The sequence below is a fragment of the Protopterus annectens genome, chromosome 3.part0, assembly GCF_019279795.1.
Source record: "Protopterus annectens isolate FY-2018-M chromosome 3.part0, PAN1.0, whole genome shotgun sequence".
Taxonomy (NCBI): Eukaryota; Metazoa; Chordata; order Ceratodontiformes; family Protopteridae; genus Protopterus; species Protopterus annectens.
Window position 1 is genome coordinate 425,219,986 of NC_056731.1, and position 24,749 is coordinate 425,244,734.

The 24,749-nt window shown below is 39.9% G+C and overlaps 1 protein-coding gene across 1 annotated transcript in view; it reads right to left on the reverse strand.

The window, feature by feature from the left end:
- F13A1 (coagulation factor XIII A chain) overlaps positions 1–24,749 on the reverse strand; it is a 1,111,088-nt gene that overhangs the window by 496,787 nt on the left and 589,552 nt on the right. The window contains exon 10 of the mRNA XM_044064861.1: positions 19,428–19,516. Coding sequence (XP_043920796.1) covers positions 19,428–19,516 — 89 coding nt within the window. The remainder of the gene's footprint in view (positions 1–19,427; positions 19,517–24,749) is intronic.

The window sequence follows — 24,749 nt, forward strand, 5'->3', positions numbered from 1 at the left end:
GTAACTTTAACTTCATGTCTGTATGGCTTTTGGCTATTTCTGTGTTTATTTTGAATCTGTCCTGGCTTATTAAACCAGTAAAGTATTTTTCTGTCTTTTACTGTCCCCTTTTTTTAATTAACATTGAGTTTTGTATACTAACATTGTCTTTCATTGCTTTAAAAGATCCCTGTACTTTGCTGCCAACTGATAACTTGTATTTTGTTAATGCATTGCTTTAATGCCTATTGCCTGCCATGATCTGGTATTTCATAGGGTGTACTTTATTTGTTATTTATCCCTCTGTGTTTGTTCCTGTGACTGATTGTCCTTTAATGTATTTTCTTTATCTTGATTTCTTTCACTATTTTTGGGTTTTGAAGAAGCATCGTTTGTAATATGGACAATTCTGTTTAATGTGGCCTATTTTCTTACAAGTAAAACATGTTACCTGTTTTTTTCACTTTGTTGTATATCTGTCTGTAACCCTGGTGGAGCAGAAGCTGCTCGTGTTCCCCCTGTGTTTGTTTTATATCAGACCGTGTATTACATCCCCTTCCTTTCACCACATAGTCTACAAGCTGTTTTGTACAATTCCTATGTGCATTTGCAATACTGCATATTTTGTTAAACTGTCTAGCACTCTGGCTTAATCTTTGAGTCTGTTTCTGTCTGTCAGGCAGAAACTGATTTTAAAGCTGCATATGCATTTTGCAGAATGTCATTAACTGTCTGACGGAACTGCTTTAGCATAACATCTTGCCTGACCAAAACATTATTTTGTTTTTTCTGTCATGCTATTTAGACTGTCTGTAAAACAGTTACGTGAGTCTAGACACTCACCTGTTTTAGCTGCTTGCTTTGCTTTGCCATTTCCCAAAGCATTTACTGTAGCCTTTTGTGTATATTTTTATGTGCTTTGATTCTGACAATACTAAACTTTCTCTGTAAATCATTTTGGGAATGAATGTTCATAACTCTGGGACTGGAGCATGTGTTAGGGGTTTGCCAACACTGTTGATGATTCCCCTTTCCCCTTCTGACCCAAACTGGCATGTGTAAATGCAAAAAAAAATTAAATAAAGCATTATTTGAAATAGACCACACAGTGTATGACAACCATTGTTTAAATTCCAACATATTGAAACAAAATTATTATTTTTTTTTGCCTTGCCACAGAGGCAGAGTCTGCAATAAACAAGACTATTGAGATATATCAGCAGGAGAAATAACTGTTATTTGTGCTGAACCCTGCCCAATGTAAACCTTGCTGGGCTTCTTCTGTCTTGTCAGGTTAACCTCTATAGTTTGTGCCCTTAGTAAATGTTGTTGGGCTCTATCTGATTGTTACGTTAAACCAGAAATGTCATTATGTAAAGTCTGAATGCTATGCTGAGTCTGTTTCTCTAAATGGCATTATTGTCCCTTACTACTGTCTCTAGGGAAATTTTGAAAAGCTGTGAAAAACTTTTATTTAAAAGGTTAATATTGATAGCACACTGTACTATGTTAGAACTTTTTTTGTTTGTGCATTTGCAATATTTACTATAAATAACATTTTTATGTAGTGTATTATATTACTAACAATAATTGCATACACTTGTACTGTATGAGATTTAGGTGACTGCAGAAGGTACATTTAACTGTTGCTTATGTAAAAACTAACAACTCTGGAATCAAACAGATTGTTTATCAGACTAGGATATATCTCATGGTATGGCTTACATACTAGACTCCTGTGACAAGATAGACAGAAATTTGGAAAGTTATTTCCACATAAAAAACAATCTTTATGAATTGGGGTACATTTTATGTATGGATTATAGGCATTTATACATTTACAAACACAACTGTTATCTAATGTCTGAACACCAAACATTTCAGATTTACATTTCATTTCTAACAGTAGGTTGAACCATGTAAATTTATATATACAATATGTGGGCACTGTAAAGTTAACTGCCTGTACTTGCCTCCATGTTATAACTGTGAAAAAAGTACCGTAATTTATACAGAAGACAAGCAGGTGATCAGGCTGAAGTCAATCTGGAAAAGGACGGTGTTTCTCTACAGATGTATTTTAGGTGGTCCGACGCAGGACAGCTTCCATGGCGGTGCTCTGTGTCCACCAACTAAGTACTGCAACTAGAACTGTTTCTCTGTTAAAGCACTGGAACTGTCAGTCTGTTGAACTAACGTAGTAAGTAGTAGGGATCCCTCTGTAATATTAACTGTTGGTAACAGATATAAGGTCACAGCCACTGGCCAAGGCTCGCCATTGAAGAAATGTATTTCTTTCTTTTCTGAAGAAATGTCAAGCAGAGGTCTTTATTTCTCTACTGAAGAAAATGTCCAAAAGTGACCAGACAAATTCCGTACTACTGTATCTGTTATACTTTATTTGTCTCAGAACAAATTCTTGCCAAACAGTTATTTCTGTCAGAGCTATTTCAATTCTATCATAACATAGCTAGACAGATGAGTAGACTAAAGCAAAATTAGTCTAAATGTCACTATTGAATGAAACATACTGTCCAGGTTATATACTCTTTTCAACCAATGTTATTTTTAATGTCCTTGTAACTTGTTCTTCTGGTTTCTGTCTGTATCATGAAAAAGTCCATGGTTATTTCATGCCCTTTTTTGGTCCTCGCTGTATCTGAAGACTTCACAAAAGATTCTTCACGTCATCTTTGCGTCACTTGACCTGTCTGTATTTTATTTATTTATTTCTGCATCTGAAAGCCAAGAAAGTCAACTTCCTTTTTTTTCTATAACAGGATGCATTTACAGTAATGCCCACAGCTATATGTTGTTAATATCTAAGCTGAACATAACTGTTCTTGCAAAGTAAGCATATTATTTTGAAAACTGCTGTTTGGCCTTGCACATTTCCTTTCACTGTACACACAGTATATTGGGGAAAAGCATTTCAATTTACACAATAGCTATCATTATATATACATTGGCCCTTGCCCTTGTGTCCTGTATTGTGGCTTAAACGAGTCTGAAGCTGAAGTCCAGCCCATTCTGTGTGTAAAGTATATAAATTAAAAAGGTAAATTAAATTTCTCAGAATCTTATCAGCTTCTGCTCTTACTATCTCAGTTCACCTAACTTTCCACTGCACAGATACCACCACATTCAACTCTTCAAATCCACCTAGCAAACAAGCAGCCCTTATTACAATCTTCCATCTCAGTATCATGTTTGTCCACTTTACGGCATATGACTGTTGTGTTCAGTGCCTTTTTTATCCACCAGCTTGACTTGTTGGCTTTTTCCCCAGACTTGAGTTTACAGCCATCACTCAACTGACTAGTGGATAGTAGTTTCATCTTTGTACATGGAATGGAGATCAGGGCTTTTGCTGCAGCATCTTTCAAACTGTCCATTGTGATATTTGCAAAAGGCCCTCTCTTGACATAAGGCATGGAATGGTGACAGCATTCCTACACTACAAACCAATGTGACCCATTAGGTTACCTTCCTACATCATTGTGTAATTGGAGCCATGTTGTCCCTTGCTCTCATCACTATGGAATGGCAGAACACTGGATGAACCATTTTGTCTCCCTTATTAGTTAAGTAAGCTGACTATTGACCAATCTGGTCTATCTCTGACTGAGTCTCTTCTGTCACCATCATTTTGATATGTTCAAGCACATCAGCTAAATAGTAGAGGGCATTACTTCATAACTAACTATATTACTAGTAGGTAGTCATTACACAAAAGTCATGGAGTATAACGTTTGTTGGTAGCATAACCTTATAGTTCAAGTATGGGTGTTAGAAAAATATGTATTAATATGTGTTTGCTTAATGACAAATTAATAATCGTGTTTTTAATATGCTTTTCATTCTATTTCTTATGCACTGTGATTTTTATAAATTGAGTTTCATATGAGGACGAAGATAATCCTTATTGAAACTGCAGCATGCTTACTGAAACTTGCAAGTTGCCCTCTGACCTAGTAACTGCTAGCACAGCAATATCCTTGTTTATGCCTTGTGGAAATGTACCTGAAAAACAGGTGTTAATCTGCTAGGTCAGAAGCATATGAATAGACAATATACCATTGAATAAATGTAATGATTTCAGACAGGCAGCTTTGTTCAGAGGATGGAGAGAGCTGAATAAGCGACTTTTCTTGATACTAAGTATATTTTTTGTTGCTTTCCACATCTGAATACCTAGCGACTGTATTTCGCCTGCCTTTCTGTTACATTGAAGCTGTTTTTACTGCATTTAACTTAATATTGCACTTAGAATCCTTGTTTGTTACTATTTGACTGTATTTGTAGCAAATTCTTCTGTGTAAGCTGTAGTAGCTGATTCATAGCATTTATAAGTGTTTGCTGTACCTGTTTCTGCCTGTTTTGTGAAAAAAAAAAAGAAAAAATATCTCTTGTTTTTCCTGCTTTACTAGTTTAGTCCAGTTTCAGAGTTGCTGATTCCTGGGCTTTGGTTGTAGTTCCTGTGTACTGTTTCCTTGCCTTATTTGGGGGAGAGGAAGTTACCTTGCTTACCAGTGGGAGTGGGAAGCATTGAGCTGCCTTTTGTCCAGTTTTGTGAGGTTTCAGCCAGTAACTAGTAGTTTATTGGTCGTTTTGGGCCAGTTTCTGGCTTTTTCCAGCCCCCTGGTATAAAACGCGGTAAACGCGTAGCTGATGAAGCTGAGCTGCCACTGTTGCACACTAGGGCAGCGCCGGTTAAGCAGGTTTAAACTATTCGGGCTACCTGAAGTCCACTCTTCAAATTTTCCCTTAAAACTACCTTCCTCGAACTATACTACTGATCAAATCAACGTATCCTATAACTAAAAAGATCATCTCTACTTGACTCCAAGTAGACTATTCTCTATCTGTTAAACCTAGCACTTGCTCCTACAGTACTTATTACCTTGATACGGCACTCTTGTCATAGATAGTACCCCAAAAAGGCAACCCCCATTTCTCGGTCACCCACGTCCCCCGGAATCTTTTTTTTAAAGTTTTTGTCTATCCTTCTAGCATGTCGAGGGATCAGTTGCTAGTGTCCTCTCCTGCTCAGCTGGTGAACCTGGGAATATTGAGGCAATGTTACAATTGCCTCATGTACACAGACAACCCTCTCCTCCTCCCACAAAACACAAATACATGCGAGAGATGCAACTATATGGCCAAACTGGAGGCTGAGCTCTCTCAACATAGGACTGGCAAGACCAGTCAGGAGGAGAAGGTTACCACACACACTATAGACCCAGTCTCACATAGTAACATTACAACCTCAAATCATACACATAAACACACAAAGACATACTCGGAGGCTCTGATCAAAAATCTACCAAAACAGCAGAGGCCACCAAAGCAGACACCCAAACAACCACCACCTCAGAACACAACACCTGCAACACATAGACCTCACAGTCAGAGTGTCAAACAGTCACAGCCCTTAAGGCCAAACACAATGCCAGACACACTAGTCATTGGTGACTCCATAGTCAGACACACTGATGTCCCGCTCACCAGACTGAGTAAGGAGAAGGTCACAGTAAGTTGCCTGTCGGGCACTAGAATCCGCCACATAATGCAAGCACTCAGGTCTCTCAACAGCAGGTACAAATATGACTCAGTCATTGTCCACGCTTGTGTAAACGACCTGAGACGTACCTCCTTGGACTACATGAAAAGAGACATTGAGGAGCTCTCTGATTATGTAGCCCAGGCAGGTATGACCCTGACCTTGAGCAGTATCCTACCTTCACCAAGAATGATGCCACAATACAGAGATAAGATGATCAGCTTTAACAATTGGCTTAAACACTGGTGTCATTCAAAGGGGATCCAGTATCTGTCTGCCTGGGATGACATGCTGGACAAGCCACGCTGCTTCGCAAGGGACGGCTTGCACCTGTCACCCTGGGATTCGGATATTGGCAAAGGCTCTTGCCACCCCCATAGTGCCTTTTTAGGCAAGGCTCAAATTCTAAACCTACCACCCTAGAACACAAAAAAGGAAAAAAACTAAGGGTAATGCTGCTCAATGCCAGAAGTCTAAATCTCAAAATGCACGCACTCGAGGCCCTTCTTAGTATGGAGAACATCGATGTCTGTGCTGTGACAGAAACCTGGTTTAAGGCTCCTGAGAGCACCCCAGCGCTATCAGGTTTTACCTCATATCATGCGTTCCGGCCCCAAAATCCGGACAATACCAAGAAAGGAGAGGGGGTATCCATATTCATCAAGGACACCCACACCTCAAGACTGGTGGCAATGCACGATGCATCGGAGACCATCCAGGTGCAAGTAACCATAGGCAAGACTGCTCTGCAAATTGTAGCATGTTACAGGCCACCCTCACAAACTCAGGAACCTCACATGGCCTTCCTGAAAACACTAGAGGGGATAAATGTATCACCAAACACCATCATACTAGGTGACTTCAATTACCCTAATATAGACTGGGAACACTACTCAAGCCCAAACACCCTAGCCCAAAAGTTCCTGGAATTCATAAACTCAAATGCCATGGAACAACTAGTCACCATCCCCACAAGAGGAGATAACATACTTGATCTCATCATCATGAACATGGGAGCGCAATGTTCAACACCGGAAGTATACCCCTCACTGGTGAGATCAGATCACAAACTAATCTCGCTGGAGGTCCTCATCCCACCCCCACCTGAAATAAAAAAGACCACAGTAAAGAACTTCTCAAAAGCCCACTTCACACTTCTAAAGACTAGTGTGGTCTCCTTTAAGGCCCCCGAGCCGGCGGAAAACAATACTCAAGCTGCTGAATCACTTACAAATGCCTTCTACCAGCACCTGCAGGACTGCATGGATAAGGCAATCCCAAGCAAAACAAAGACTCTTTGTACCAAAGGCAAGCGTCCAGTCTGGTGGACCCCAGCCATAAACAAACTCTACAACAAAAGGAGGAAGCTACTACAAGATAGAGCAAAATCCTTAAAAGGTAAGACACCCTTGATCACTATAAGTAAAAAACTAAGAGCTCTCATAAAATCATCCAAAGCAAATTTCGAGAGAAAAATAGCTAAAGACTCAAAAGACAATCATAAGGCCTTCTTTAGCTATGTTAGAAACCTAGGAGGAAACTCCCAGATATGCTCAGAACTAGTTCAAAATGATGTGAAGATTACTGATCCTACAGACATTGCCAACATACTGGCTGACAGGTTCAGTGCAAACTTCTCCCACCCCCAAAGGAGAGATATCTATACCAAACGAGTGCTGCCCCCCAAACCTCTCCTGCGCCCTAGTGAGAACTGCTCTCTCCAAAGCAAACAACACAGCATCCATGGGACCTGATGGTGTCCCCGGCTGTGTGCTCCATGAACTCAATGAGGAATTAAACCCACAGCTAGGACAGCTGTTTAATCAAAGTCTTACCTCTGGATACGTACCCAGGAGTGGCGCACTGCAACTGTGGTCCCACTTCACAAAGGCGGTGCCTCCACAGACCCTGGAAATTACTGGCCCATTAGCTTGACAAGCCTTATCTGCAAAGCCATGGAGAGGATCATAATGGACCTCATAAATAAAGACATAGGGAATTTGCAGACTTTGGATCCAACCCAGTTTGGCTTTGTCAAAGGCAGATCATGCCTTTTAAACTTGGTTGACTTTTTCAAACAGTCACCAAAGCCATTGATGAGGAAAGGCAGTCCATACAGCCTACCTCGATCTGGCTAAGGCCTTCGATACAATACCCCACTCGGGTATCATTGAAAAACTCATCAGCTTAAATGTTAACCCATACATCACAAGATGGGTTGCAAACTGGCTGAGTGACAGAACCCACAGGGTCAGAGTTGCTGGCTCCATGTCAGACTCAAAGCCTGTCACAAGTGGTGTCCCACAGGGCTCAGTCCTGGGCCCACTCTTGTTTGGCATCTACTTTTCCAAGTACAAGCAAACACAGGAGGGTTATGGCTGACAAAGTTTGCAGATGACTGCAAACTGGGCCATAGTAGAAAACACATCTGACACAGATATCCTTCAGAAGGGTCTCACAGAAACGGATAACTGGTGCCAGAGCCACGGCCTAAAGTTAAATGCCAAAAAATGCATAGTCATACCCTTCGGGAAAAACAAGGTTACCCCTAGCTACCAAATAGGTGGCAATCCACTGAGCACAGAAGAAGTTATCAGGGACCTGGGGACCCAGGTTGATAGTAGTCTGTCATTCGACACCCATGTAGCTAAAGTAGTTAGGAAGACCTTCTACATTGCCCACCTTATCATGAAGGGATTCTCATCTAGATCAAGGGAGGTCATAGTCTCCCTTTACTCATCACTCATCAGACCAATGATTGAGTACAATGCCCCATTCGGAATGTATCTGACCCGGCACTTGCAGCAGCTGGAGAGGCCACAAAAGTTCCTCACCAAAAGGATAAAGGGTCTCAAAAATCTGTCCTATGCTGCCAGACTGAAAGAACTCCAGCTCTATTCAGTCGCTTACCGCTTGCTCAGAGGTGACCTTTGCCTAACATACAAGGCCATGTCAAACCCAGATTTGATGAATATGCTTCACCTCAAATAATCTATATCCATCAGAGCCACAAGGCGGAGACTTAAACCTCGACACGGCTATTAATAGGACGTGCTAGAGGGATAGATTCATCACCCAATGACTGCCTATGCTGTGGAACAAAATCCCGGTACATGTGAGGCAGAGCACCTCGCTGGCCTTGTTCAAGAGAAATCTTGACCAATGGATGGGAGATCGCAGATATACCCCAGGGATTACCTCAGTGTCACTGCTCGACAGAGGCACAGCAAAATAATGGGTATAGTTCCCCATACTAAAGGGGTGGCGTAAGCCACAAAACGATGGGCTAGGCTTGTAAATGCCCTCGGGCAGATAGCCTAGTATGAACCTATGAACCTATGAACCTATGCAGCTGCAATAGTTAGAGATAAGTTAGACAAAGGCTTTTTAGAGTAATGAACTGCTAGCATTGTGTTCAATTTAGCTATAGTATCTTGAATGTAACATAACAAGTATTTAACGGAAAGTAACCAAGGCCATGTTGTTTTGCTCAGGATGTTTCACATAAAAACTGTTTAAATCAGCAGAAAATCATGGGAAAGATGGTCAGCAGATGATGACCAGAAGGTGGTAATTTGTTACGTCAGCATGGTAGGACAGGATTAATTTGATAACCTATAAAAATGAATGCATTTCCTGTTTCTGGTTAGACAAACTCTGTATTAGCACGTTTTTGTCTCCTTGCTGCAAGATTAAAGTGCCTTAACCTGAACCTACCGTGGTTTGATCATTTTTAAAGTATATTTTTCCTTTGACAATGGGCTCTACCAACATTCACTAATGGGGTCTAGAAAGACTCATTAACTTATTTCTGGGCATCCCAATCAAGTCATAAAATAAAAGAAATTTCCAATGAGGCACCTAAATACGATGTCTAGTCCAGCAGAATTGTTGTCTGAGGATCACTACCTCAGTGCTAGAGACACTGGCTCAGAAAAACTCTAATGGGCATGCAGATACACTTCTGCTCGACTCAACATTTTCATCATCCCAGTGGCACCTTTCCTGACTGTGTAGGTGAAGTGAATCAGATATCATATCCATTTTGAATGGTAAAGGATAATAACTAAACTACATTTCTGAATCATTGTGCCCTTTGTAGGTATTATACAGTGACAAGGACTGAACCTTTTTCCAGTAGGATACATTGGCACAATGGATCCTGTTCTGATCATCACTCTCTGTATTTGCTATTAGGAATAAGTAATTGCTAACAAGAACCTGATTTCTAAGGTATGTGAATCTATAGTGTGTTGTGTGAAGTTATTTGCAAGATGTTGAGGAGGCTACAAGAATAGCTTAGTCCACTGTGATACAGATTCACAGTCACAGACTTTGTTGAGCTTTTTTTTATCCCCCACCCTCAGGCTTCCCCAGCATTCTATTGTCCCTTCTGGGGTGGCAGCCAGTATAATCATTTCCCACTCTGACTGAGAGTCTTATGGTCCATTCATTCCCTAAACAAGATGAGAACCTCATAAGCCCATCCACTCATCTTTGTATGTAGCGACTGGCACTGGAACAGACAATCATTAATGTGTGGATTATGATTAATGTAAGCAGCTAAAACATTTCACAAACAAAATTTCACAGAAGGCTGGGTTCATTAGCTGAATGGTCATAGTTTAACAGATAAGGAATTATATTACTCTCCATAGTCTTGATATAGGCAAATACAGGTGCTGAGATTTGCTAAATATCTTAAATATAGGGGAGAGTCCAAATAATAGCAATGATAACTCATACTGGTATTTCCTACCTCAAAGTGGAGGAGCTACATAAAAACATCATTGTTATGGCTTGTTGGGAAGCAGTATATATGTTTTTAAGGCAACAATCTGAAATGCATTACTATGGTACATACTTTCCTTACAATCAAACATCAGATGTATGTCTAGAAGAAGGCTATCTTTTGTGTTTTGGAGTGGCGATGCATTTATATTGAAGAAAGTATAGGCCTGCTATGTGATCACTGTTGATTGACCACAGATACGGCTATGTGGAGGACAGTGCAAGTGTCTGATAGAGGCAAGTAGAAATAAACTGCTATGGCCATTATACATATTTAACTTTCTTAGTAATGGAACATCAGAAGTATAGAAGTAGGTTATGTGTGAGAACAATGTACATTTCCTGTGTTGTACACACACGCACACATTTGTGTCTATGTATATAATATACATATATATATATACATATATATATATATATATATATATATATATATATATATATAAACTATATACACACATATATATATATATATATATATATATATATATATATATATGAGTCTAGGACACATGCTCGACTAGCATATGTCCGAATCACAAAACATCGAACACACATACACAAAAAGCACTTCCATGTATGTGTAGTTCAAAAAAAATCTACGTTTCTGCAGGGGCCCCCTGCACCCCCCTAATTTAATATTCTCACGCCGAGATCGCACTATAGTGGGGAAAAGGGAATTTTCCCTTACCTACACTGTAGTCCAATCTACAAAACAGGCACACATACACGGAAGCGCTTTTCGATGTTAAGCGCTTTCGTGTATGTGTATTCTATGTTTTGTGATTCGTACATATGCTAGTCGAGCATGTGTCCGGATCCCATATATAGATATATATATATATATATATATATATATATATATACACACACACACACACACACACACACACACACACATACATATATGTGTCTATGTGTTTGCGTACAAGGCAAATAGGCAAATGCTGAACTACTGTTGATATGGCTTGTTGGTAGAGGAATGTACGTCTCTGACAGCAATGTGGCCAATATAGTTATATGACTTTTTTACAGCCAAAGGTGGTTTATCCTTTCAGAGATGACACAATCCACTGAGACAGGATGTGTGCAAAAGGAGCTGAGGTTTATATTTTTAAAAATGCATTGAAGACACATTACATGTTTTGCCTTTCAAGATGTCACACTTCCTTTTTCCTTACAGGGATAAATATGTAACATAAAGCCATACACATACATCTCTTTTAAAACATAAGAACAAAAATCACTGTTCTTGTTATCCTTGCAAATGATGTTTTCTAATACTTGCAATTCTGTTACAGAAAAAAAAAGAAAACATTAATAGATTGTGTGACCAGCAATCAGAAATTCAGTGTGCAGGTGTCCTTCAACTGTATTTACTACTGCTTGGTAGTAACTTGATTAAAGTTTAGTTATCATTCTAAGTCTTTGCACCTAAAGGCACCTAAAGGCACAACTAAACTGCAGTTTAGAAATATGTATCCAGATTTTTGTCTAAAATGTTTAACAGATTATTGAAAACTGTTTCAGATATATTATCCTATACTTACAGTCTGAACCAACAGACCTACATGGCAAGAGAATATGTCAGGTTACAAAGTTTTATTATCCTCAGCTTTCATTAGATGCGAGAGTACTAGTTTGATTCAGAGTGAAGGAATGCAATCCCTATACAGAATTAGGTTTTATTGTGTTGTAATTAAATCAAAAATATTTTTTTATGATGCAAGGCAACATTTTTGTCACTCTGTATAAGGTAAGGCCTAAACAGCAAGATATGACAAAAGCATTGCGCAACACAGTATAAATCAGGAATGAGATGAAGAGAAATGCTTGGATGTGGCTAAGTATCTTATTAAACTCTTCTGATATTTTTTATCGTGAACTGCTTTAGGGGGAGCCTCTTAATATTCATCTAGGAATTCCAATGTTTTATATGGCTTTTGTTCCCCCATTTTTAACACTATACTTGCTTTCCACCAACACATTAAACAGCTTTAAGGGCATCGGGCCCATCTCATTTGCTCACTCAAAAAAAAGGGAGGAGAGGCTGGACTCTGCCCTTCTGAGCTGGGAATTTCTGGTTAAAGGCTTTTAGTGCCTGCATACTTGAACTGTTTCTTACTGAAATTGGTACACCTTGTTTGCTGTAGCATAGACTCGATTCAGGTCTGCTGAATCTAGCTTTGTTTGTATGCTTGTTGTTTGTTTGCTTGTTATTTCCCTGAAACGCTAATTCCACCTAAAACGCAGCTTTTCAGCGCTTCTGTGGATCCCTAGTGATATCTGCATTGCTTACTGTACTTATTTCCTTGTTTCACTTGAATGAAAGTTACTGTTTGTTGTTTTTGCATTTAAGTTACCTGTAGCACATTGCATTTAAGTTACCTGGCACTTGCTCACTAAAGCAATTATATAAGTCAGCACTAAAAAATTAAAAGCATTACACCCTCACAAACTCCCCTTGAGTACCTTGTTCCCCATTGGCCCTTTTTTTTCAATTATAAAGGAATTCCCAATACTATTCTAGCATGTCCAAAGGTCAGTTGTCAATCTCCTCTCCGGTCCAGCTGGTGAATCTGGGAACCTTGAGGCAATGTTACAACTGCCTCATGTACACAGACAACCCTCTCCTCCTCCCAACAAATTCCAACACATGTGAGAGATGCAACCATATAGCCAAACTGGAGGCTAAGCTCTCTCAACTCAGTACTGGCATAACCAGTAAGGAGGAAAAGGAAACCGCACTCACTACAATTCCAATCTCACATAGACCTACCACGACAGCAAACCAAACACATAAACACACAAAAACATACTTGGGGGCTCTAAATAAAAATCTGCCTAAGCAGCAGAGACCTCTAAAGCAGACACCCAAGCAACCGCTACCCCAAAACAAAACACATGCAACACATAGCTCACAAAGCCAGTGTGGCGAACAGTCACAGCCCTTAAGGCTAAACAACAAATCTGATACACTTGTAATAGGTGACTCTATCGTCAGGCACACTGACGTCCCGCTCACCAGGCTGTACAAGGAGAAGGTCACTGTGAGCTGCCTGTCAAGCGCTAGGATCCGCCACATAACACAAGCACTCAGGTCACTCCAAGGCAAGTACAAATATGACTCAGTCATTGTCCATGCTGGTGTGAATGACCTGAGACGTACCTCCCTGGACTACATGAAAACAGACATAGAGGAGCTCCCTGAGCATATAGCCCAGGCCGGTATGACACTGATCTTGAGTAGCATCTTACCCTCACCAAGAATGATGCCACAATATGAAGACAAGATGATCAATTTCAACAACTGGCTTAAGTATTGGTGTCATTCAAAGGGGATCCAATGTCTGTCAGCCTGGGATGACATGCTCGACAAGCCACGATGCTTCGCTAGGGACGGCTTGCACCTATCACCCCTAGGCTTTCGGATATTGGCAAAGGCTCTTGCTACCCCCATAGTGCCTTTTTTAGGCAAGGCTCAAAAGACAAACCCACCTCCATAGGTATCACAAGGGATAAGAAACTAAGAGTAGTGCTACTCAACAACAAAAGTCTAAACCTCAAGATGCATGCCCTCAAAACTTTCCTTAGCATGGAGAACATCGATATCTGTGCAGTAACAGAAACCTGGCTCAAGGCTCCCGAGAGCACCCCAGCACTACCAGGTTATACCTCATACCATGCTTTTCAGCACCAAAACTTGGACAGAACCACAAAAGGAGGGGGAGTATCAATATTCGTCAAAGATACCCACACCTCCAGGTTGGTGGCACAGCATGAAGCATCAGAGACTATCCATGCACAATTAACAGTGGGTAAAACTGCCTTCCAGTTTATAGCCTGCTACAGACCACCCTCCCAAACCCAGGAACTCCACTCGGCCTTCCTGAGAACACTGGAAAATATGAAGGTCTCTCCAAACACCATTATATTGGGCGACTTCAACTACCCAAACATAGACTGGGAGCATTACTCTAGCTCCAACACCCTAGCCCAAAGGTTCCTAGAATTTATAAACTCAAATACTTTGGAACAACTTGTTACCACTCCCACAAGAGGGGAAAACATACTGGACCTGATCATCACCAACATGGGGACTCTATGCTCCAGACCAGAAGTGTATCCCTCACTGGTAAGATCAGACCATAAACTAATCTCACTTGATATTCACATCCTGACCCCACCCCCTGCCCAGAAAACCACAGTGAAAAACTCCTCTAAAGCAAATTTCACACTCCTCAAAACCAAGGTGGAATCCTTCAAAGCCCCCGGGCCTGTGGAAAATACGGCCCAGACCGCAGAATCCTTTATAAACACATTCTACGAACACCTTCAGGAATGCATGGATCATGCAATCCCTAATAAAACCAAGACCCAATCCTCCAAAGGCAGACGTCCTGTTTGGTGGACCCCAACCATAAACAAACTATACAATAGAAGGAGGAAGCTACTACATGATAGAGCAAAATCCCAAAAAGGGAAGGCATCTCTGATCAGTATTAGCAAAAAACTACGGGCACTCATAAAATCGTCTAAGGCCAGCTTCAAGAGAAAAATTGCACAGGACACTAAGGATAATCACAAGGCTTTCTTTAGTTATGTTAGGAACCTGGGTGGGAATTCCCAGATATGCTCAGAATTAGTCCAAAATGACAGAAAATACACCAAACCCACAGACATTGCCAACATCCTAGCTGACAGGTTCAGTGCAAACTCCCCCCCCCCCCCACCAAAAGGTCAAATATCTATCCCAGCAGAGTGCTGTCCCCCCTGACATCTCAGATGCTCAGGTAAGAGCCACCCTCTCCAAAGCAAAAAACACAGCATCAATGGGACCAGATGGCGTCCCGGGCTGCGTCCTACATGAACTCCAAGATGAGCTAAACCCAAACATAAAACTACTGTTCAATCTCAGCCTTACTACAGGATATGTACCCAAAGAGTGGCATACAGCAACGGTGGTCCCTCTCAATAAAGGTGGTGCCTCAACGGATCCTGGAAACTATCGCCCCATAAGCCTGACTAGCTTGGTCTGCAAAGCTATGGAAAGGATCATCATGGACCTTATAAATAAAGATATTGGGGACCTACAGACACTGGATCCTACCCAGTTTGGCTTTGTTAAGGGCAGATCCTGCCTCTTAAACCTGGTTGATTTCTTTGAAACAGTCACCAAGGCCATTGACGAGGGGAAGGTGGTCCACATAGCCTACCTGGACCTCGCAAAAGCCTTCGATACAATACCCCACTAGGGCATTATAGATAAGCTCACCAGCTTAAATATAAACCCCTATGTCACTAGATGGCTTGCAAACTGGCTCAAGGACAGAACCCACATGGTTAGAATTGCTGGAGCCATGTCAGACTCCAAACCAGTTAAAAGTGGCATCCCACAAGGCTCAGTCCTGGGATCTCTCTTGTTCGGTATATATTTCTCAGAGGTACAGGCTGACATTGAATGACTGTGGCTGACCAAGTTCGCAGACGACTGCAAACTGGGCGCCATAATCGACTCTCCAGCCGACACAAGCATCCCCCAAAAGGGCCTCACACAAACAGACAACTGGTGCCAGAGCCATGGCCTCAAGCTACATGCCAAAAAGTGTATACTCATCCCCTTTGGCAAAAACAAAGTGCCCACAAATTACCACATAAGTTGTAATCCATTAAGTACGGAAGAAGTAATTAGGGACCTGGGGACCCAAGTTGATAGCAATCTCTCATTTGACAACCACGTGGCCAAAGTGGTTAGAAAAACATTTTATATAGCCCACCTGATCATGAAAGGATTCACATCTAGAACAGGGGAGGTCATTGTGCCTCTTTACTCATCCCTCATCAGGCCCATAATTGAGTACAATGCCCCTTTTGGGATGTACATTACCAGACACCTGCAGCAACTGGAAAGACCCCAAAAGTACCTCATCAAGAGGATCAAAGGGCTCAAACAGATGCCATATGCTGCCCGGTTAAAGAAACTCCAGCTCTACTCAGTGGCATACCGCCTGCTCAGAGGTGATCTGTGCCTGATGTATAAAGCCATGTCCAACCCGGAATTAATGGACATGCTGCACCTCAGAAAATCCAAATCCCATCGAGCTACGCGCACGAGAGACTTGAACCTCAGCAGTGAAATAAATAGGACATGCTGGAAGGACAGATTCATAACCCAGAGGCTCCCTTCATTCTGGAATAAAATCCCAATCCAGGTTAGGCAGAGTCCCTCATTGACTCTCTTCAAGAGGAATCTTGATGAGTGGATGGGGGATCGTAGGTTTACCCCGGTATCACTTCTGTGTCACTGTTAGACAGAGGCACAGTATACTAACCTCGAAAAAGGGCATAGCAAAATTAATTTAAAATGGGTGGTGAAAGCCAAACACACTCTGGCTAGGCTTATAAATGCTCTGGGGCAGATAGCCAAGTATGAACCTATGAACCTATTTGTTCTTTTAAGAACAACCGTTTTTTATTTACATAATTAATTGATTGATTGTATTACTGTGTGTAATAAATTGATATAAAAGAGGGGGTATGCTTGGGTAAAAAATGTACTCTGTAAAGGCTACTGGATTAGCCGAGGCGCTAGAGAAAATCAACTGTTCTTTTGGAATAAAATTACTTTTTTGGTCAACGTAAGCATTTTGGTCATCTATTTCTGCATCTATTTAGAGGTGTTGTGATTCCTGGAATTTGTTGTGGGACTCTTTCATTCTATATTTGTGGTTTTGTGACATTAAACAGCATAGCTGTGATGTCATGCTTCCTTGCAGCTAAAGTAATGGAGTCAAATTCAGCCTTATGCTGTTCCACAATTGCAGAATAACAGTCTTAGTTTTTGTGTAAAAATTACTACATTCATTGTTGTTGTCTAAATATCTCATTAAAAATTTTCAAACTAGGACTGACATATGGGCATATATTAGGCAATAGATTCACTCATTTAAGGTGTTCACTGTCACAGCCTGGCATTTTTCAATATTCTTCGTTTCTAATATGGAAAATTGTACTAAGGTTGAACCCACAAGATATCACCTCAGCTCTTAGATCTAGGAGCATACTTCTAATCCCTTCCCAGTAGGAGGAATAAGATATCTTGTAGAAGTTTTTTAAAAGTTAATATTTTATTCAAACTAGTTTAATGAGCTGACAGACAAGTATTGCTAATCTGATGTCATAACAGTTACAGTTCTTTTATTTAAAGGCATTCTGAGACCACAGAGGGAGTGCCGAAGGGTGCTGGGTGGTGGAAAAGGAAAAGGTAGTGAGATACATAGGCCAGTCCCAAGGCTTGGGGGATGAGGCCTTATTTGAATATTCCAAAGAAGCCAAGGGGAGCTTTCAAATTCGGACATTTTTGAATTCTCCCATTAAGTTTAGAATTCATCAGGTTTTTGTTCAGGTAAAGAAGGCAAATGTTTACTACAACTTACCAAATGTGTATATTTATTAAAGTTCAAATTATATGGCAGGAAGACAGCACAGATTGCAAGTAACATTTTTGAAATCAAAAAACAAAATGCAGGTGGTGTAGGTAAATGGTCCTTCTCCACAAACTGTCAGCAATATCCAAAAAAGAAGAAGAAGCAGGTACCAGATTATTATTATTATTATTATTATTACCAGAATTAGTTTAAAATAGAGGCAGTTGGATGAATGTATTGTCTGATGAAGCAGCTTTGATGCTGTGAAAGAACTAACCTGGTTTTTATCTTCTGTGCAATAAATTTTATGATCGTTTTGGCTGTGGTCTGGTACCTTTTTCTTTTTTTGAATATTTTTGAAATTCTTTTGCTTATGTTTCATCAGGTCCCTCAGTAATACATGACAAAATGGACAGTTTTATAGAATATAAAGCCTGTTTTTATGATGTATATTTTTACTCAGATGTTACCTTCATTTATAAATGTTTTTTTTTTTTCATTATTTATACTTCTTTAAACCCAAATATTTCTTTTGCAAGCCTCTGTATTATGGGATAAGTTAAAAGAGAAGTTGTGAGTGCCTTTGTTTGGGCTCATATTAATATGATTAAATTGCTTTTGTTTTATAACATATGTCTATCTGTTGGTCTATAAAACGAGGCAGCATCTATGTTTAAGAAGCACATTCTTTGATATCTTGATAATAAACACAGTGCCTGCATGTAAGGGGCTCATTTCAGCTGAAGTGACATTGCCCCTTTGTTTTATAAAAACTCTTTATCCTCAGCAGCAAGTCTAATTCTTTTTTATCTTGATAGTAATAGCAATGCCCACTTATTAGGGGCTCAATTCAGTTGAAGCCACACAGATCTTATTTTGTAACACCTATTGTCCTCAGCACAGAGTCAGAAATTCAGAAACAATAATAAGAAAGGATAATACACCAAAAATTAAAAAAAAACTTGAGCTTAAAAGATAAAGTCAAACCAGATCTTTTTGTACAGCTGACTAACCCTCAAGCTACTGGTTTCACCTGGGATACAGACTTACTACTTAATAAACAAAAGTGTAGCTTTCATTTTTCTTTATAATAAAATAAACAAAAAACTATAAGAAATATAAAGCTATAATTTTGTTGTGATTTCTGACCCAAAAGGGATATGTATTTCTGCATAAATATGATTCCCCAGCTTAGATCACTTAACATAGTTATGTTATATACATAAAAAAGATGGGTATTGTCATAAAAATCTAATTACTCAACAGGATGTTTGGGAGGAAAAATCAGTTTTGTTTAGAAATTAAACAAATAGAGGCATACAAAGAAAAGAATTTAGAAACAAAAACCCAAATCATAGATTAACATTGCATTTAAAATTTTACAGCTCAAAAAATAAAAAATAGGCATTCTGAAAAAAAATGCTAAAACATAAAAAATGGGTAGCCACATAACAGAGGTCAGCATTTTGAATAAGTTGCTCTTTAATTTAAAACAGTTGTTACTGCATTCTTGTATAGGTGCTAGAAAACCAAATCACATAACTGCTGCAGAGCATCAGTTTTTAATTACCTCATTTAGTCTACCTTCAGAAAATACGCTAAGTTGGATGACAGTACGATGCAGACAGAAGTCAAGGAGAACCGCAATAGTTAATAATGGTACTTACTTCTGCATACACAAAAGGGGAATCAAATGGTAAATAGACAAAGCCATGTTTTATAGCCTTAACAGAGGCAGGACCACATCTGTACATGCCTGAAAAATAAAATAAAGAAATAAAAAAACATTTTAACAGAATCAGGTAATGATGCAATATTCTGATAGCAGAATAACTATTGCAGTAAGTGATATCTAGAGGCAAAAGCAGAAATACTAAAAATGTCATAGTTGCTATTATCCTGTTGGTTATAAGTTTTATTGTAGTTACTCCCATACAGTTTGCCAAGGAACACCAACTTTCCATGTAGTCTTTAAAATCTAAGGGATTGCAGACCTAGATTTGCCATCTTTGCATTCATTTACCAGAATTTAAGTTCGATCCTTGGAGTTTGCATGTCCTCCTTGTGGTCGCGTGGGTTTCCACCGGGTGCTCCAGTTTCCTCCCACATCCCAAAGACATGCTGTAGGTGGATTGGATACTCTAAATTAGCCCTAGGGGTGAGTGCGTGCATGTGTGTGCCTTCCATGGAAGGTTGGGCGCCGGGCTGGCAACTCAACACCATAAAACTTCACTGCTAATCATGAGGAAACAGGTGATCCACTGTGGTGACCCCTAACCGGGAAAAGCCAAAAGAAGAAGTAGGTTTTGTGTATAATGTTTTCTTGCTGCAGTATCATTTTAGATAATTTTCCGTGACTGAATTTTATGTTGTTCTTTTTCAAGCTCAGATCTACGTCCTCTTATTTATCTGATTGTGTGATGGTCAGGTAACAGGACTGGTCAGTTTCTACTCAGTGTTATACAAAATCCTCAACAATAAGCTGTGAAGAGAGTTATACAAAGAACCCAATACGATTTTCTTGCAACTGAACGATCCAGTAGAACTACCTAAAAATAAAACAAAAAATGCTATTCATTATACCTGTTATACCCCATCTCCACTAAACTGCTTTACTTTCTGCTATGCATAAAGACCAGGGTATCAAGGTCACTGTAAGCTGAAAGCAGGAAAGATAAAGGATAGCAATCTCATCAGAAGTTTTGCTCAAAGATCTACAAAGTGTCGGTAACCATTTTATCATTTGATAGGATTTCTGAAGTGGGTACAGCAGTTTACAGTTAAATATAACAAGGCCAATGTGAAAAAAATGATACAAAGAAATGCTTGACTCAGACTATTGGCCAGTACAGTCATTCCAAATACTGCTTCTAGAAGGTACGCCATTCCTGAAGATAAGTACTGAACAGCAAGAGATAAACAGCACATTCAACTGCCATAAACACTAATGGAAACGGACAGTGTAGGACACAATTTTTTAAGTGAAGAGCAGCTTTTCAAGATGAGAGAATGTCTGACAACTCTTGGTGAAATGTAATGCAGCTAACAAGCAATGCTGGCTCTAGAGCAAATGAAATAAAATAACTTCCATCCATCATGATGAACCTTCAATTTCACACAGTAGGATGAAACAGGCTGCACATATAAAGGGTTATTTTTTTGTTTTTGTTAGCTGTTGCTTCTTACGAGCTTTGGTAAAAAATATAAATATAAATAATAATTTTTTTCTTAAATCTCAGGAAAACAGCTTTTGGGAAAATGCAAATATTAGCCCTAAATAGGACTCCATTATTTATAAACTATAAGGGTCATGAGCTTCAAACTTCTTCCACTAGAGGTACTGAATACAAGAAAGAATAACTCCAGGAAGATGAGAGAAAAGCACAAGGGAGTCGAGGAAAAGTTTTGATTAGTAGAAGGAAGCAAACATTTTTTGGTCATAACATTCAAGATATTCACATCTGAATGGGATTTTAGATGAATAATGCTTTGCAGGTGCCATGGCTTCTTGTGCTGGAAAAGTGGCTTATGTTCTACTATATCACTGAAATTATGTAATTCAAAGGTAACGTGGCTCATACCCAAGTGAAAAAGGTTTTTGATGCAAACCAAGTAATGTTTAACTGAGGCTGACAGCAGATCCATGCCAGTTCATAAACTCAGAAGACATTTCCATTTGAGACTTTATGTCACAATTAAGTAGAGCTGCCTTGAGCCACCTTCAGACAGACTGATGCTTTCTTTTCATGGGAGGAGGAATAACTGTCTCTGAAGGATTGGCTTCCAGAATAGATGAAAGAGGAGCATGAAATGTTGGATTCAAGATCACTCAAGGACTGGGACTCAGACTTTTCTGGGGTACAATGATGCTACCAGAATGAGCCTGCGGTTCTTCAGCTATGCTTTTTCTACTGAAGTCTTGATAAGACAAAAGAAAATGGCTGTGATTACTAAGAAGGATAATTTATTGAAAAAGACTATGCCTTCTATATATATATATATATATATATATATATATATATATATATGGATTCCTATTACAAGAACGAAAGTTCACAACTTCGAACTTGTAATAGGAAGCCTCACTTACATGAAAGTTCACTTTAACGAAAGTGAACTTCTGCGAAAGTGCACTTCACCGAAAGTACCGCAGCACAGTGGAGGACATCAAAAAACAAGCTATGTCCTCCACTATGGTGCGATACTCATGGACCTTAGGGTTAGGGCATGGGTTAGGGTAAGGGGATAGTTAGTAAAGCTATTCCCTTACCCTAACCCATGCCCTAACCCTAAGGTTCGTGACTATCGCACCATAGTGGAGGACATTGCTATGTCCTTCACTGTGCTGCAGTTGTCATGGACCTTAGGGTTTGGGCACGGGTCATGGTAAGGGGATAGCCCATAGGGCTATCCCCTTACCATGACCCGTGCCCTAACCCTAAGGTCTGTGAGTACTGCACAGAAGTTCAGTACAACACCCATTCATTGTACTGAACTTCGTGTAAGTGCACTTTCGATTAAGTGCACTTTTGCTGCAGTGTGCATTCCATACACTATTTTGAAGTAGTGAACCTTCGATCTAGTGTATGGAATCCATGTATATATCCTGTTCATTTCTGTCCATAAAAACAGATTCCAGGCTGAGCTACATTTTTCCAGTTTATAAGGTGGTGTATTTCCAGCAAACCTCATCTGACAAAGGCGGCCTTTTTATCAGTTGGGTGAACTCAGTCATATGGAGACCGCTTTGGGCAGTGACTCAGGACACAAGTGAAGCAGTTTCACTCATATAGTGACTGCTGATATAGCAAACATGATATGTCAGAAACCACTTTCACTCAAGAAATAATATAATTTGGAATTAAATTACCAGAAAATATTCTACATCTAAATAAGCTTCCAGAAGCCAAAGGTAGTTTGTATTTATTTATTTGTTTACTTCTGTAATGCTTGCTGATTGGGTTATTATACAGGTATACAAGTGACAAATTTCAACCACTGTCAGAAAAAAAGGAGAGAGAAAAAAAAAAAGAAAACAAATATACAAAGTTAAAATAACTTTGTTTGCCTTAGCTCTTTCACGAAAAGACAAGAGCTGAAGTAAAGTCATCCAGCACAAATGAATCTATGTAGACATAACAGCAGCTGCAGCACCATCAGTGGTATTAAACCAGCAAGTGGATACAGAATCTTTCACTTTGGAAGCTACAAAAGAATGTTTGTCAAGAGAGTTCTTATCCAGAATGACACTAAGAAGGGGAGTACCCATCACTAGAGACATTAGCACTGCATGGAAGGAAATGTATCATTTGAGAAGAAGATTTAAGAAGATGAAGTGTCAAAGTGGGTACTGTGCAGGTCCATTTCTCAAGGTGTGGGTGGCAGGCCATTTCAGTGGCATTGAGGGATAAAGCCCTAACTATGGCCCAGTCAACACTTGTTGGATTAGTGTCTTGAAATAGCTCTCAACCTTCCTCACCAAAATGAGGAACACCAGCTCTCATAATGTGGAACAAATTGGCAAAATGTGGAAAACATACTAACGGCTTACTAACAACTTCATCTAGGAAGGTCATAGGATGGTTAAAACACGTGGGTTTAACTTATAAAAAATCATTTAATGAATGACCATGATACATTTCTATTTACCATGGATAGCAGTTAAAAAAATTCCTAACACAGAATGTATGCCAGACCCTTTCAATGTGGTACTCTGAGGAACATGAACTTTTTAAGACCCCAAATGAGGTATGTTCTTCATAACGAGGTACAATTGAGAGGTACGCTTGAAAGACAGATAAAGCAGCAGGGGGGATGGGCATGCTCCTCCCAGATAGGATGGCGTTAGTTGATGATGCTCCCCTGGAGGGGTGTGCTCCAAAGGAAGAGTTGCCCTCAGATGAATCAACTAGTGACAGAGATGGGGTAGGATTGGCTAGAGCATCTAAAAGACTCCCTTCAGACATATGCAAAGATGGTTGAGCACACATAATGCCCTTAGGATCCATGACAAGCTCTGGTGACACTGGAGTTATTCCAGGGGGTGCGAGACAAGCTGATATACCCAGCATGGATGTGGGGCAAGAGGGGCTGGGCAATGAAAATGTTGTTCCAAAGGGGACCAAAAAAAGTCTGGGTGGCAGGATTCCATGCCTTAAGGACAGCATTCTTTTACAGCAGGAACTTAGGTTAGATGTTAGGGTCTCTTCAGTGTGTGATATGCAGTAGAAATGACAAGGGAATTCAGTTTAAATCTTTTATCCAGTGATTTACAGAAAAATAAATGGTTAATGGCAATGAGTGACACAGTACAACAGAATAAATTATTTTAGCATAGATTTCACTTGGATTTTCTGTACACTGAGCACATTTGTCATCAACAGGATAACCTAGGATAAACTTTCTGCAGCCACAAACAAACACACATAATTCAATGCAAAATTATTAACAATAGTGGTGTAAACTGTGTTATTTAAAATGAGTTATTTAAAAATCACATAAAACATAATAACATGATGGCATATATTTAAAATGGTTCCTCTCTCATGGGTTCACTGGAGGTTACTAGGCTAACGACCCTAGAGCTCTTACAAGTCTAGTCATATCTATCCTGAGTTGACCCAATTCTTAGTGGCTAGGTGAGTGAAGTTTGCAAAGGGAAGGGTCTATGGTAGTTAATACCTACTTCTTCTGTTCAGAAGGGACATGGGCATCACCACAGAAGTGAATCCATCCATTGATCTAGGATACATTTGAAGAGGGTCAGGGTGGGGCATAAGGCACAGGTCACCCCTCAGCAGCATGTAGAAGACAAGAATACAGTGACAGCACTTTCAGTCCATCCAACTAAGAGGTGTTTTTTGTGCCCTGTAATTTCTTGGTGAGAATTCTGTGTGGTCGCTCCTACTGTTGCAGGTGTCTGGTGAAGTACATGCAAAAGGGAGCAATGCACACAATTACTGGCCTGATGAGGGATGAGTGTAATAGAA